Consider the following 16,459-nt stretch of genomic DNA (forward strand, 5'->3'; position numbering starts at 1 on the left):
ACACCTTTGAATGTATAGGGCTGTCGAAGGCTGCTTTATAATCAACGAAAAATATGGAAGCTGTCGATCTGCATTACCTGGTAAATGGTGGATTTGCCCGGTCTAAGGCCGCACTGATAGAGTCCAATTATTTCATTGGCCATAGGCTTTAGTCGCTCACACAATATGCCAGATACTAGCAGACTTATGCCCCTGTAATTACTTACTTATCTCCCTTCTTGTGGACTGGACATAGGATGCTCACGTTCCAATCGTCGGGTACGAGTTCAACGACAATTTGAAAAATATATCAAAAATACATTGAAATTTCAAATATGAGAATAAACAGCCAGTGTTAACGTTATTTGAAATATGTTTTGTAAAAGTACGATACAAAATCCCGCCTAAACAACATAAAATAAGTGTTTTACAATTTCAGAATGTTCAGAAGAATTGCCGAGCACATTATTTGGAAATTTTTTGCGAAAGGTTACTTGGTCCAACTCTCAACAGTTTGGCTGTTACTAACCATAATTCCAGAAATTATGTAAACTTTTATATATTTTATCAATTTTGATGTGCTGGTTGCGGTTTTCCGCGTCCATTTGACACTTAAGTTCTACTACTGTAGGACTACAAACAATATTGCTGAAGACCACAAAGCAAAATTCTTATTAGTTTCTGAGATAAAGCCTAGAACAATGAAAAAATGGTCATTTTAGCCCGGTATAGATGAGGCCATAAAATCTAAACCCGATCTAAGATTATAGTCTCAATATGTAATTTTCAGAAAATGCTTGCTAGAAGTAGTTTGCATTTTCAGTGTTGCACAGTGTAATTTCAGATTACAGAACCTTGTGTACAGAGTTTCACCCCCTTCACAACTCTTGCTTATAAACTCATTTTCACGTACAAGAAAATTTTCATAGTCTGGCATAAGACTACGCTTAGGCTTACAACTGTCAAACTTTCCAAAAAATGCCAAATTGCGTCTGGCAACACTACGTATTGCCTGAATTGAAATGAAAAATATTTTCTTTATATTTTTTTTCATTTGAGATTTTTTCATTTCCCATTTTCATAGATACAGGGGCTCAATTCTTGTTCTATGAAAATGTGAAATGAAAACTTTTATAAAGGAAATAAATGTCAAATGAAACATTTTATAAAGAGAACATTTTTCATTTCAAATTTTCATAGAACAAAAATCCATCCCCAGAATTCTTGTTCTATGAACAATTGAAATGAAAAATATTTCCTTTATATTTTTTTTTATTTGACTGTTATTTCCTTTATATGTAAAAGTTTTCATTTCACATTTTCATAGAAAGAAATTAAATCCGCCAAGAACATTTTAATTCCATGAATGCTTTATGTTTTGTTTATTCGGTTATTTCACACTTACTTACCTCAATATATGTTATCATACGCATTATGCAACTGGGTAGATTTAAACAAACAAAAACTGTCGAGACAATCAGTAGCATTTTTGTTACTTTCAATTGGGATGAGTTGGTGGCATTACGTCTTCCTGCAAAAATTCAAATGAAAATCTTTAAGTGTCGCATAAAGTGACGAAGTGAAGACATTTAAAATGAACTTTTCAGATTATTGAATGTTGCCCAGCCTCTTACGCATTTAGTTATTATTCTTCTTTAATCGGTCTACTAATTGAATAATTAAATTGTATACCCAGACATTTAATTGACATAAATATGTATGTACATTAGGGTTTATGACGTTTTTATAACCTCATATCCCTGTATCATATATTGATGAGCTTTTGCCTAAGATTAGATAAAATCAATAAAAAAGCTCACGCACAAAATGCGGAATAATATTTTAAAAGAATAAAAGTTATTTTAGTTATTGATAGGCAGAAGGTCATTCATTTGTGTCAATTGAAATAATTTTTTGAGATAATTTTTTTTCATTTCATAGTATTTTTTCAAAAAAAAAAAAAAAAATATTCAAAGAAGTTTGTGCGTGACCTTTTTTTAATAATTAAATGGAATGAACATTATTTTTGCCATTAATAGGAAAAAGTTCATTCATTCTTGCTACAGGAAATCATTTTTGAGAAAAAAATATCAAAAGGTCATTACCTTAATGTACATACCCAGAAAAATTTGAAGGAAGGGGTTCCATACGACGACGTGATTTCATGGCATCTTTTGCATTGGTTCAAACGAAGATCCGATCTTTTCATTAGAATTTGAACGAATGCAAAGGAAGTCGTGAAAGATCCGATCTTTTCATCAGCATTTGAACCCATGCAAAGGAAGTCGTGAAATATCCGATCTTTTCATTAGCATTTGAACCCATTCCATCAATCCAATAGAGATGAATTTTGTGTTTTTATTTATACACATTTTTCTAAATATATAAGATTAATTATTTACAATAGGCTTGATGTTGTCGGAGACTCGAAATCACAACGAACGTTGTTAAAACTCCCGTCGTAATGATAATATCATTGCAAAGGGATGGTGAAAATGACATGCCAAAGAATGGTGAAAATGGCATGTCAAAGCATTGGTGTAATTGACATCCTTTGGATCCAAAAATGAATAGCATATTTTGGGGTCCACGCTCATATAAAATTCTTCGATGAAGATCCCAGCAAAATTTGAAGGAAGAGTTTCTATGCGATGACTTGATTTGATGGCATCTTCTGCATTGGTTCAAACGAAGTCGTGAAAGATCCGACTTTTTCATTAGCATTTGCACCAATGCAAAGAAAGTCGTGAAAGATCCGATCTTTTCATAAGCATTTGAACCCATGCAAGGGAAGTCGTGAAAGATCCAATCTTTTCATCAACATTTGATGAATTTCGTGTTTTTATTTATACACATATTTCTAAATATATAAGATTAATTATTTACAATAGGCTTGTCGGAGACTCGAAATCACAACCAACGTTGCTAACACTCTCGTCGTAATGATAATGTCATTGCAAGGGGTTGGTGAAAATTACATGCCAAAAGCATTGGTGGAAATGACATGCCAAAGCATTGGTGAAAATGGCATGTCAAAGCATTGGTGTAAATGATATATAAAATTCATCGATGAAGATGCTAAAGAAATGACATGACAGATCTCTTTCACCCATGATTGAATGACATCTTTGGCATCGAACATTTTGCTGGGTATCGTTACCTGAAATGCCCAAAAAAGTAATAAATACAATGCAGTGGAAAACTTACATGCAATCGGTGCGGGAACTTATTTAATGTTGTAGTCTTGTGTGTAAGGAGAAAATAGCAATAAATTCCCACAAAGCTGAATTTTGGTGGAAAGCTATTGTTTGCCATTAGAAGTAACGTCCTAAAAGTTCTAATTGATCCCATGTGTGCAAACGATGTTATTCAATGTGAAAAGTCATTTTTGAAGGCCCTATTCAGTTTTTTGATTTTTCTCAAAAAACTGTAAGACCTATCAGAAATCGTTTAAAATAAAATTTGTGGGCTTACAAACTATCTACACGAATAGGACTTTTCAATAGGAGTCAACATTTTTGAGATATCGTGATATAAATGTCAAAGTACACATGTGAAGAAGTAAGCCGCTTAAGAACATCATGAGACGGAAAATTATACATTTCCGTAATCAGCGTAATAAACCCTACCTTCCCGTTTGGCTTTCGATTACACATTTGGGTTAAATGGGATATTTTTGCATAAAATGATTCTAACATGGAATAACTCTACTACTAGCCCGTTTCCACGGTGCGCCCTTCGTTCTCTATTCGTTGTGCGACCCTCAAATACGAATAAATTATTTGATTCCCCATACAAAATTCTGAGAACGAACAACGATTTTTCTACGTTGTTCAAGTAGAAATACTCTCCGAACAATGATAAAATACGTGCCATCTCTAACAAATGAGAGCATTCATCGAAATAAATTAATTATGACAGACAAAATAAAAAAAATAAAAATGTAGTGCTTTTTTTAGAAAAACTGCAAAACACGGTTCAACGATTAGTATACATTCAAAGCATAGTAAATTTGTATTCTCTAGCGTTGCAGTAACATTTTTGCCGATTGTTTCAAATTCGCGTACAAATCTAGAAACAAAAGTCAAATACCTGCCTGAAAGTCTGTTTACAAAAATATTGTTTTGACATGTCTCTCTCATTAATTTTGAAAATAGCAACATATGAAAATTTACAGAAAATACCAAAAATTTTCATAATTAATGGAAAATATGAATGAAAAGTCTTCCAGTACTGCAAGAATCTACTAACACTGTGCAACAAGGTTTCTGTGCGGTGGAAAATTCCTTTTGGAGATGAAAGCCCTTAGTGAGTATATTACTTACTTACTTACTTACTTAGTTGGCCCATTACAGAACATTTGTTCCATAGACCGAACTAAGAAAAGATCTCCATTCCTCTCTGTTTTTCGCTTGACTTTTTAGAATACCGCGCCTTTCCATTTCTTCATCCACTTGTTTGCTCCATCGAAGCTTAGGCCTGCCGATTCTGCGTGCACCGCCATGTGGCATGTATTCCAACGCAAGTTGACCTACGGCATAACTGTCCTTCCGGGTTCATAATATTAACTTCATCCACTTTCATCGGCAAAAAGAATATTTAACCCGCCAAGCTTTGATCTTCATATTTACGCGCAGTGATATTTTTCTTTAAAAACGGTTCAAGAATACGGGTTTTTTTGTTTTAGCACAGAACTCAGGTAAGATGCTGTCAAAAATTTTATTTTCCCTGATTGGCAATTTTATTAGCTTTCTAATGGTATACATATAACCTTAATCGGTTACTTAAAATCGGTACAAAATCCGGGTTTTATATCGCTATATCCGGTTCAAAATATTAGAAAACCGTAACTATTCTCCAAGAAAATTTGTCATTAACGTGTTTAGCATATCGGGAGCTATATATGGTAAATATTTCAGATACATCCCAGATGTCAATATAAGCGATAACAAATGGGTATGTCTACCTACCAATACATAACAAATAACGAATATACAGAAAAACAAAACATAGGTTTTTTCTGAACAAAAATCGGGTAAATGTCAAAAAGGACAATGAAAACGTGACAATAACGATTAGTTGTCAATGAGAACCGTACCTAAAATACTCAGAGCAATATTTTTGTGGAATATTTGGATGCTGTAAAATCTCATTTTGTGCACGCAGAGAAAAAAATATGATTGATCCAACAATATTCGAAGAGCAAAATATGTATTGTAAAGATATTGTTAAATTGCAAATGTAGTATTGTGATTCCAACAATTGGGTTTTGTTAAATCCAAAAATAGTTTTTGTCAACTGGACAATAGTTCTCTCTTTTCTTCGACAATTTTTTCTCTTCTCTCGCTATTCGATGCCGTGTTGAAAAAAAAAACAATTATGGTGAGTTTTGTTTGTATGACATGATGCCTTTATCTTTGTTTTTGTGTGTATGTATACCAACAATGAGACTCTTGTTTTTATTTGTTTCTGTTTTGTTTCATTCTTCTATCTTCATTGTGCTTTGAGGTTTGGTGTTATATCGGAGTTTGTTATGGTGTTTAATTATTCCTTATGTTGTGGTGGGTGCTTGTGGCTTTTTGTTTGTCTTTGTTGTCAGCCAATGCAGCAAACCATGTATTATGTTCATCAATGATTATGTGAAAAGTGTATATGAGAAGTATATACACTCAAGTCAAAAATTGCTGGGCTGGTTTTCTGGGTTGACAATACTTTTTGTAAACAAAATTAGATTATGATAGTTCCTACAATCGGTATTGTTCACGATTTTTACAATATTGCGGAAATTCGAAAGTTGTGTTTGTTTTCTATGTTTGGAACAAAAGATGGTATTTTTGGATTTGGATTACAATGTTTGAACAAAACAAATACATTTTTGGAACCAAAACAGATATTTTTGTTCCAACAAAAGCGAAAAATATTTTTTCTCTACGTGTGGTACTTTTACTATAGTTCAAGAAAGAAAGGACGAAAAGGACATAAAAGGAATTGAGTTAGAAGAATGAAATGTTCTACAAAAAGATTCACCATTCGATTTGACTGAAGACATGTAATCTCAAAACGAAGCTACAATAACCGCAAACAGAGATATAAAGCTATTTTCTCAAGCATCGTAGGCGAAAATTCAAAAAATTCATCGCGCGATATCTCAGAAACTTGACCTATGGAGAAATTTGCTTTTGGGTTCTTAATATACCCACTAAGGGCTTTCATCTCCAAAAGGAATTTTCCACCGCACAGACCTTAAGTTCCAATTTGTGGCACAGTGTAATTTATACTATTTTTTCCGATAACGTAAAGAAAAAAATGTTATCGTAGTAAACAATAGTAGCTTCTTGCAGGTTCTGGAACACAGCAATACATTCACAGGAAAGGTTAGTGTTTTTCCTGCTCATTTAATATACATATGTTACACGTGTTATGTGTTCAAATTCTCATGAAAACGAGGAAGCAAAAAATAAGGAAAAATAAATTATGTTTCTCTTTATTACGAAAGGTGTCGTGGAAACGGGTTAATTCCTGTACATATTTCGAGAGGGGAACAACGCACTTCAAACGCTCGTATGAATATGACATAAACACACTCCGATTTTGTTGGAATTTTTTTTTAAGATAAGTATAATTTTACTCTTCAAGGAAACATATACTTTATTTTAGCCGTTTCACCTGAACTGCATGTAAATTATGTGTTTTTTAGAACCGCTATATCTCAAGAATTGTTACTTCTGGAAAAAATTATAAGGACGACAATATCTGCTCTAGTAACTTTTTGATTAGACACATTGGGCCTCATGCATAAAACGCGAGCTTGAGCTCGGACTCGATTTTTTGAGTAAAAGGTGCTTGTCGTATGCATAATAAAATTTGATGTATTTGCTTTTAATCACTTGCTCAGTTTGAACTTAGAAGTTGAAGTTAGATGAGCTTGTTCTCATTTTCATATGCACAAAAAAAAGGTTTTGCTTTCTTTTGTGAGCTCTTGCTTAAATTTTGTGGAGCATACCTTTTAGTTGACTGAATGTTTGAATATTTTGTACAACAAATAAATAAAAAAAAATATCAACAGCGTAATACAAATTTAGCAAGTGAGGATAAAAAATTATATAGGTTTGTAATCTTAATTATTATTATTTATATACATAATTAATAATAAAATGATAAATACATAGATTTGATGGTAGTAGCATTTGCTGGTTAGCGAATTATTTTTTTGAGGAGTCAGAAGAAATACGTGGTGGTGCCCTCAGCAACATTGATAAAATTCGACTCTATTTAAGATTCTGTGCAGATCCTGGATTCCAAAATGGTATAGCCACAGATATTGGAGTCCATCAATCAACTGTGTCGCGAACAATTGCGGAAGTTGCAAAACTTATATCTGCCAAAGCAAGCGAATGGATAAAATTCCCGAAAGATGCAGATCAAATAAAAGATTGTCAAAGGAAATGGCAAATTTTTGCTTCATTTCTTTGACACATGTTTCTACTGTTTCTTTTTTATTTTAAATGCTTGGTAACTGACTTTTTTCAAGTAAATATTTATTTTCTTTCATTTTTTGTACTAAAAATTTAGATATATCGTCAGTTTCTATTTTATTATTGTTATTTGCTTCTACTTCACTTCCACTTGACGACATTTTTGCACTTCAATAACAATTAGATGTTTGATCTCAATTTACTCAAGTAATTGCAATTGGTTTGAACTCATTTTTATGCATACGAAATTGAGCAAAAGCTGTTGCTGTTCGATCTAACTTAACTTACGAGCAATTGCTTTGAACCCTGAGTTTTTTCCCTAGAGATAAAAATATTTTTTCATGTTTATTTTGATTAGTAGCCTCAAAAATAAGTCCTCTGCTAAAAAAACTTCTTATCAATTCCTCGCGGTTAGGGAGTTACCAAATGTTGCCTGTGGGCAATGAGTCAAGTTAACCCGAAGAAGTTGAAATTTGAAGGTGGTGCCCTAACAACGTAATATACATCCGCAAAACATTCGCAGCTTATGAGTGAAATTATAAAAAAATTAAAGAGGTAAATGTACAATTTCCAAAAAAAAAATTATAGTTGATGGTATCGACAATGGGTCTCATGCATAAAACGTGAGCTTGAGCTCGAACTCGATTTTTTGAGTAAAAGGTGCTTGTCGTATGCATAATAAAATTTGATGTATTTGCTTTTACTCACTGCTCACGTTTGATCTCTTCTTGCTCAGTTTGAACTTAGAAGTTGAAGTTAGATGAGATTGTTCTCATTTTCATATGCATAAAAACAAGGTTTTGCTTACTTTTGTGAGCTCTTGCTTAAATTTTGTGGAGCATGCCTTTTAGTTGACTCGCGTGCACTAAAAGGGAATCATGGCTGAATATTTTGTACCACAAATAAATAAAAAATGTTATCAAAAGCGTAAGACAAATTTAGCAAGTGAGGATAAAAAATTATACAGGTTTGTAATCTTAATTATTATTTTTTATATAACTAATAATAAAATGATAAATACATAGATTTCATGGTAGTAGCATTTGCTGGTTAGCGAATTATTTTTTTGAGGAGTCAGAAGAAAGTCGTGGTGGTACCTGCAGCAACATTGATAAAATTCGACTCTATTTAAGATTCTGTGCAGATCCTGGATTCCAAAATGGTATAGCCACAGATATTGGGGCCCATCAATCAACTGTGTCGCGAACAATTGCGGAAGTTGCAAAACTTATATCTGCCAAAGCAAGCGAATGGATAAAATTCCCGAAAGATGCAGATCAAATAAAAGATTGTCAAAGGAAATGGCAGGCAAATTATTGCTTTCCATTTGCAATTGGAGTTATTGATTGTACTCACATAAAAATTAAAAAAAACCACAAATCTTTCATATTTGGACTAAAAATTTAGATATATCGTCAGTTTCTATTTTATTATTATTTGCTTCTACTTCACTTCCACTTGACGACTTGTTTGTACTTGAATAACAATTAGAGGTTTGATCTCAATTTACTCAAGTAATTGCAATTGGTTTGAACTCATTTTTATGCATACGAAATTGAGCAAAAGCTGTTGCTGTTCGATCTAACTCAACTTACGAGCAATTGCTTACTTGACTCAACTCATCGCTTTTACTCGTTTTTATGCATGAGACCCAATGTTTTTACGAAAAAAATATTCATAATTCGTTTTCTAACTTCCTTAAAAATTAATAGTTGAGTTTTACTAATGTTGGGAGTATTGGGAAGACTCCATATCTTTTTTTTTTAAATACAGGAGAAAGTCTCTATAAAGTCTCGATAAAAAAATCGAAAATTTGTCTAAATTCATCAAATTGCCAAAAATCGGGCGGTATGGGGGTTATACCTAAATTTGGACCTACATCCACTAAATTGCTTCTTCTATATCATGGCTTCGTTATAAACCTATGTTTAAAATTTCGAGGCGGTAGCTCGATTAGAACTATTTTTGGCACTACTTTCCATACAAGTGGGACCACTGTGCATTACTGTTATACCTAATTAACGACGGGACGTACACTAATATTTCACCTTTCTACCACAACAACGCTCTCTGAGCGTCCGTATTACCCAAATACGTTTAGTCCAAAATCACATTTCAAACACAAAATCCGCGATCAAAACTTATTTAAATGTTTTCATTCGTAAAATGAATGTTTTGAAAACACAAAACACACACATACATGCATACAAAACGTTCTGTCATAGTTGAATTTGTTCAACTTACAAAAAGCATACGCTCGACGTATTTCGGTAGTTCTCATAAGAATACTTTTTGGGAATACTGACCTATTTAGGCATAGCAGTGAGGGTTATGACTTTTTTACAACCTCGTATCCCTGTATGATATGTTGATGAGTTTCTACCTAAGATTACATAAAATCTTAATTATAAAGTGATTCTATGAAAAAAGCTTCCGCACAAAAAGCTTTTAAAGTTTTTATTTTTCAGAACTTTTGGCAAATTTTTGAAGTCACTGTAAGCAGGTATTCGACTGAAAACAATGTATAGGGGCACAAGACATAACCAAAGTGACGTAACCGTTTCTTTCTCACTAATTTTATTATCTTATTATAAAATATATATCGTTATATAATATATATAACTTTATTTCATATATCATACAAATTAAAAGTGGTTTGTGCGGGACCTTTTTTAATTTAATTGAATTAAGGTTATTTTAGTCATTAATAGGCAATAATTATACCCTATACCACAATGTGGAAAAGGGTATAATAAGTTTGTTTTCCCAAAAATTCATGTAACGCCGCGAAATATTCGTCGTAGACCCCTCATGTGGTATACCAAACTTCATATCTCGACGAGATAAAGCGATTTAGCGATGTGTGTCCGTCCGTCCGTCCGTCCGTCTGTCCGTCCATTAAAAATTGTAATCAAGCTAGAGGCCGCAATTATGGACCGATTGTCACGAAATTTAGTATGGAGGTCGGGTTTGGACCAGAATAGAACTGATTAGTTTTTGGCGATGATCGTGAAATGTTAAAGGGATGAAATGGACCAAAAACAAAATTTTTGCTCGATTTTGTAGCCGCTCTGTAGGTCGCAATAATAGTCCGATCGGCGCGAAATTTTAAACGTAGTTTTGGTTTGAGATGAAGAAGTAGCGTGCAAGTCAACGGTATGATCGGATAATATTTAGCGGGTTAAATTGATCAAAACTTTTGTGTGAAAATTGGTAAAATTTCTAATGCACATCTTATAACTTTATCCCAAGAAGACGCGTTTAGTGGTATAGGGTATCACATGGTCGGCCCCGTCCGACTATAGTCTGTTCTTACTTGTTTTTTTTAGATTTTTGTTTCTTTTTTTAATTTCATAGTATTTTTTCAAAACAAAATTTTTTTCAAAGTGGTTTGTGTGGAACATTTTGTTATAATATGGAATGAATGGAATTAATGTTATTTTAGGCATTTATAGGCAAAAGTTCATTCATTCTCACTACAGGAAATCATTTTTGAGAAAAAATGTCAAAAAGTCATTTTTTAATAATAAAGATACGATGATTCTGATTGGACCAAAATTCGTTTCAAAGAAAACTGAATTCAATGACAGGGTCATATTTTGTATTTTTTTTTTTTGCATATTTACATATCAAAAAATCAAATCACAAAATGCTTCTACGGTCTCTTGTTCTTGGGAAGTCAGCTGCGAAGTAATTTTAAAACATTATTATAGAAATCGCGTGAATATGTTTGGATGTGCTTCCAAACTTGCAGTCAAAAATCCCTCTCAACAATACTTCTAATAAGTTTGTATGCAGGTGCAGGAGATCTCGACCTAACATCTGATCGAGCTGTTGAAACCCCATTATTCTAGGCATTCGTACACTGCTAGGTCTTGTTCTCCCTTGAGCTACTGTCAGTTTCAGGACGCCTAGGAGCAGGGCTGCCAGATTATTTGTATGGAAAATCGTCAAAATGAATGATTTTTATTTTAGAAATCGTCAAATCTATTTTATAAAATCGTCAAAAAAATCGTCAAAAATTAAAATACGCACTTTTAGATATATTTTAATATATGTCTTATTAAAAGAAACATAAAATGGATATTGAAGTTATTAAACATGTTTTTACTTCAATCAGTAAATTTAAACTATTTATTTTATAAATAAGAATGTTATTATGTTATCATTATGTTATTAATTTTTTAATAAATATTTGAGTTTATCATTTTTAAGAGATCGGGCTTAATAAATATGTCATAAAAATATGTTTTGGTAAGTTTTAAATCATCTTTGGTATAAAGTATACCCTCCATTGAATCATTATGAAGAGAATTTTGATATTTTATTTTATTAAGATTTACTTGGCTGAGAACACATTCAACATTTGCTGACGAATGAGGTAATACCTATCATTACCTCCCAGCAAAAATACCCCTTCAAAATTTCTAAACTAAGATATTTGGATATTACGGAAATGCTTGAAAATAATGAAACGGATTTATTTCGCTTTTGGAATGCAATATTCAGTTTGAAACGTGGTGATGTCTCATATGCATTTCCTATAAGAACAAAATTTGTAAAGAAAATCGCCAAAAATACACCTTACAAACCCCCTTTATTTTAACAAGGGCATGCCGCGCCAAATGAGTAGTTATTATTTGACCATTGAAATACGTAGTTAAAAAAGTAGTCGCTTAAAGTCGTGACTACTTATTTAACTATTTATTTTAGTGGTCAAAAACAACCACTAATTTCGCGCGACATGCCCTTCTTAAAATAAAGGGTTAGTAAGGGGTATTTTTGGTGGTTTTCTTTACAAATTTTGTTCTTATAGGAAATGCATGTGAGACATCACCACGTTTCAAACCGAATATTGCATTCTAAAAGCGAAAAAATATCCGTAATATCCAAAAATCCTAATTCACGAAATTTTGAATCCATTTTTTGTTTTTCCTCCATGTTTACGAAATGTGAAAATTTGTTAAAGATTTCGAAAAACTAATAAAAATGCTTTCACAATCACATTTATTTCAATTCTAAAACTTAAAGTTAATTTCTCCGTTCCAGAACTTGCAAGAGTCTACTATTATTGAAATTTTGACCAATTTTCCTTCATAAATTTTCCAAAAAATGCAAAAATAATAGATTTTTGTATTGTATATTTCGCTTGTTTCATTTGAATCCTTCTTTGTTTTTTGTTAACAATTCCTTTGTGAATACACATTAATATATTTTATTATAGTCAACGAATTAATTATTAAAATCAACTAATAATATTTGAGCAGTTTTTAGAAAATCGGGTTTTACAAAATTAATTATGACTTAATTAGGAAAATAACCAAAAATCGTATTTTTTTGGGCAAAAATCGTCAAATCGTCATTTATCAATTTTTGACCAAAAAATCGTCAAAATGACGATAAATCGTCAAATCTGGCAGCTATGCCTAGGAGTTGTTCTTTATCCCCATGTGATACCACAACAGCAATCCGTTCTTTCTGCTCTGTTTTGAGAATACCTGTAGTGGGATTCTATTCTATGGAAAGTAAGAATAAAAGTTGGCAACAATGTTGTCATCGGTAGGGCTTAGCGACAGCTTTATTTTGGTTGCTAACTTACCGACAAATTTTGTTATTTATTGAAATTGTAAGCATTTTTGTTGGTAACCAAAAAAGCGTTAGAGAATCCAACTACTGGTAATAGTTTTTCATGCCAGTGCACACAATTAGCCCCTTTTTGTGATATCTTAAGCCTTCCTTGAAGTTGTTGCATGTATTTTTCATGGTTTATTGTCCGCTGTTCACGGATAAAGCTTCTAGAGATCTTATATATGTGGGGATCCTCTCGGAGAGCTTCTACTGTAGCCAAAATGATACGTGTAACGTTCGTATAAAACATTTTCATGGTTAGGATTTTCCTGAAGCCACGCTTGATTCTTTTCGGGACAAATGGTCTTTTATATTCTACGATGTGTTTAGCATAAAAAAGACCTAGACCTCATTGAAAATATATTGAAATACGAAAACATTGACAAACAAATATAAGAAAAGGAAATAACAAAATAATGAATCATCTGTGGTATCTTATCCCTGAACTTGTTGGCTTGGCATTGTTTGATCCGACAGTGCAAAACACCGTAAATAGCCTAATGGCGACAAAAATCTTAACAAAGCAAATATGGAAATTTCTCCAGAAATATTCGAACCAAATTTAAAGAAGTAAAAAAGTATCAGTCGGCTTTGCCGACAGAGGTATACCCTCAGCATGCGTATATTGAAACAATTTTTTCCCAAAATACGTATGTATTTAGGGGATTTTAAAAAATTTGGGCGTTTGAACCGACAAAAATGTTGATTAGGATTAACGATCAAAAGTTTTGCGGAGGATATACTAAAAGGAATGGATCGACATTGACCGTTATGGAAGTGGATCTCCAGCCACAACATATGGTGTCATAGGGGGTTTTTACACTCTTAGGGCTGTTTGCTCAAGAAGTATGGACTTGCCCCTAAAAAAACATTTAATATTGTAATTGAGGCAGCGAATGCAAGTTGCTTCAACAAAAATCAAAGTTAGTCGATATTAGGTCTTAAAGTGAACTTATCCGAAATTTTGTGTGGGAGGTACCGGATGGAGTGGACAAGCATAGTCCATATTTGAACCTGATCTATATCTGGTAGATATATTAGGATGTGTAAAGTATAGACCAATTCGGCCACTCCCTTCAAGAGTTACCGTACGAATAATTTTTCCGAACATTTTTGAACTTTTGTGGGGGAGGTACCTGAAGGAGTGGACCGATATTGCTTATCTTCAAACTTAAAATATGTTTGAACAAAATATTACAAAGGTCATATTTTGGACCGAATCGGCAGATCCGTTCGAGAGTTATCTTGCGCTCCAACCACCTCACAGGGTGTTATAGGGGTTTTTTGCAACTTTCATGCTATTGTCTCAGGAAGTATGGACTTGCCCCTAATGAAACTTGTACCGTCGTATGGAGGGCAGTGAATACAAGTTGCTGAAACAAAAATCAAAGCGATTCGAGATATGGCCCTAAACTGAACTTTTCCGAAAGTTTGTGTGGGAGGTACCCGAAGGAATGGACCTATTGAGACCATATTGGAACCTCATATTACTCTGGTAGAAAGTTTACGCTATACAAAGTATGGACCAAATCGGTAACTCCCTTCAAGAGTTATCGTGCGCACAAACTTTCCGAACATTTTCGAACTTTTGTGGGGAAGGTACAGGAAAGAGTGGACCGATGTAGCTCATCTTCGAACTTAAACTAAGTTTGGTCAAAATATTACTAAAGCCAAAATTTGAACCGAATCGGTTCATCCGTTCGAGAGTTATCGTGCGCTCCAGCCAGCAGGACAGACAGACAGACGGACGGACATGGCTAGATCGACTCCAAATTGTCTGAAACACATTTCGTCCAAACATACTTGGGGTCTAAAACCACTATTTCGATGAGGCACATTTTCATCGTATCAAAGTGTATATACCCTCCTTAGCCTAAAGGCTGAGGGTATAAAAATAGCAACTGCCGTTCCTAGAAAAATGTTTACGTGGCGTAATTAAAAGTGAGACTTCTTGTGTAAAAGAAATTTGTTTTCATTCCAAAAATTGATTAAAAAGGAAGAAAATGTTTTTTTTTACAATTCGAGGGCTGCATGAAAACTATCTGTCCTAGTCAACACTGAGTGTTGCCAGGCGCCATTTGACATTTTTCTGACAGTTTGACAGTTTTTAGCCTATACGTACTCAGGACAGTTTGTCATACGACCTTGTGTTGTGTTGTTTACAGCGACTTGAAAAAATCACTTTGAAAAAAAAAATTTTCACAACTTTCGACGTGGATAATCACGCAAAAGTGCATCGATCAAATTATATCTTTGTATGCTGATAAAGTGTCATCCTACAGAACTATGAAAAAACTGTGCTTCAAACAACGTTTGTAAGATCATCACAGACGACGAATCTTGGATCTATGCTTAGGAGCCCGAAACAAAACAGGAATCGACCGTTTAGGTCTTCGAAAGCGAGCCAAATCCAACGAAAGTTGTTCGTGTAAGAAGCACTTCGAACCAAATGGTCGCCTGTTTCTTCGGCTTCAGAAATGTGGGACGGTTATTTCTGAGTGGTACATTATAACTTGGTTGCCAGAAGTCTCTTCAGAAATTAAAAAACCAGCGCCTGTTTGATCGGACAGAACGTGGAATTTATGCGTCAACCGAGGTAGAGCCTTGACTGGGGATCCAATGACTTTATTTGATTCCAGCATTTCAAGAAAAAAATGCGTGGTCAACGATTTTCGTAGCCAGAAGATGCTGTAAAAGCCTTCAAAAGTCATGCATTGGAGGTGTCTAAATCGGAGTGGAAAAGGGGGGTTCAATAATTGGTTTGGGCGCACGAAAACGCATATAAATCATGCTGGAGACTACTTAAGAATAACTTTATTTTTGATGGTAAATATTCGTGTTTTCATTGTTAGACCAGATGGTTATTGAATACTCCATTTTCGCCCTAGGGCGTACCTAGGCACGTTTTTCGGGACATTGGCTTTATTATCTCGAATCCAGTAATACTTACGTATCTTGTTTTTGAAAATGAACAGAATGACTTTTTATTTAAGGCACAATATGGACAAATAGCTTTAACCGTTCCACAGATATCGAGATTTTCATAACTTCGAGGCCCCAGTAGGACGTGTTAACATATTCCAATTGTGCTCAAATTTTGGCAATATTAAAATCAAATAAAACTAAACAGTTTAGGCGGCACATACCGCCTAAAAAATCCGACATCGTTTTGTTCCCTATGACTTAAAACCAGCCTAATGCTACAAATTAAGAATATTTACATAAAATGTAGCTTAAACAGTCAAAATACCTGAAATCGGGCGGTACCGTTATATAACAAAATGTGGACCTATGTAAATTATTTTTGGTGGAGAAGTTTCTATATCACTGGGAACAATAAATGCAAAATTATAGCCTATTCGGTCTGAATATGTAGT

At 33.6% G+C, this 16,459-nt stretch overlaps 2 protein-coding genes across 22 annotated transcripts in view; one reads left to right on the forward strand and one right to left on the reverse strand.

Annotated features, from left to right (window-relative positions):
* Window positions 1-16,459, forward strand: part of fry (microtubule binding protein furry) — a 522,947-nt gene that overhangs the window by 312,206 nt on the left and 194,282 nt on the right. The window lies entirely within an intron of this gene.
* Window positions 1-16,459, reverse strand: part of CNMaR (G-protein coupled receptor) — a 143,782-nt gene that overhangs the window by 65,054 nt on the left and 62,269 nt on the right. For both annotated transcript variants that reach the window (XM_073983069.1, XM_073983070.1), the window contains exon 4: window positions 1,389-1,510. In XM_073983069.1, coding sequence (XP_073839170.1) covers window positions 1,389-1,510 — 122 coding nt within the window. The remainder of the gene's footprint in view (window positions 1-1,388; window positions 1,511-16,459) is intronic.

Source organism: Musca autumnalis, unplaced genomic scaffold (assembly GCF_047663935.1).
Source record: "Musca autumnalis isolate F117 unplaced genomic scaffold, ASM4766393v1 scaffold_4, whole genome shotgun sequence".
In the NCBI taxonomy this organism is placed as follows: domain Eukaryota; kingdom Metazoa; phylum Arthropoda; class Insecta; order Diptera; family Muscidae; genus Musca; species Musca autumnalis.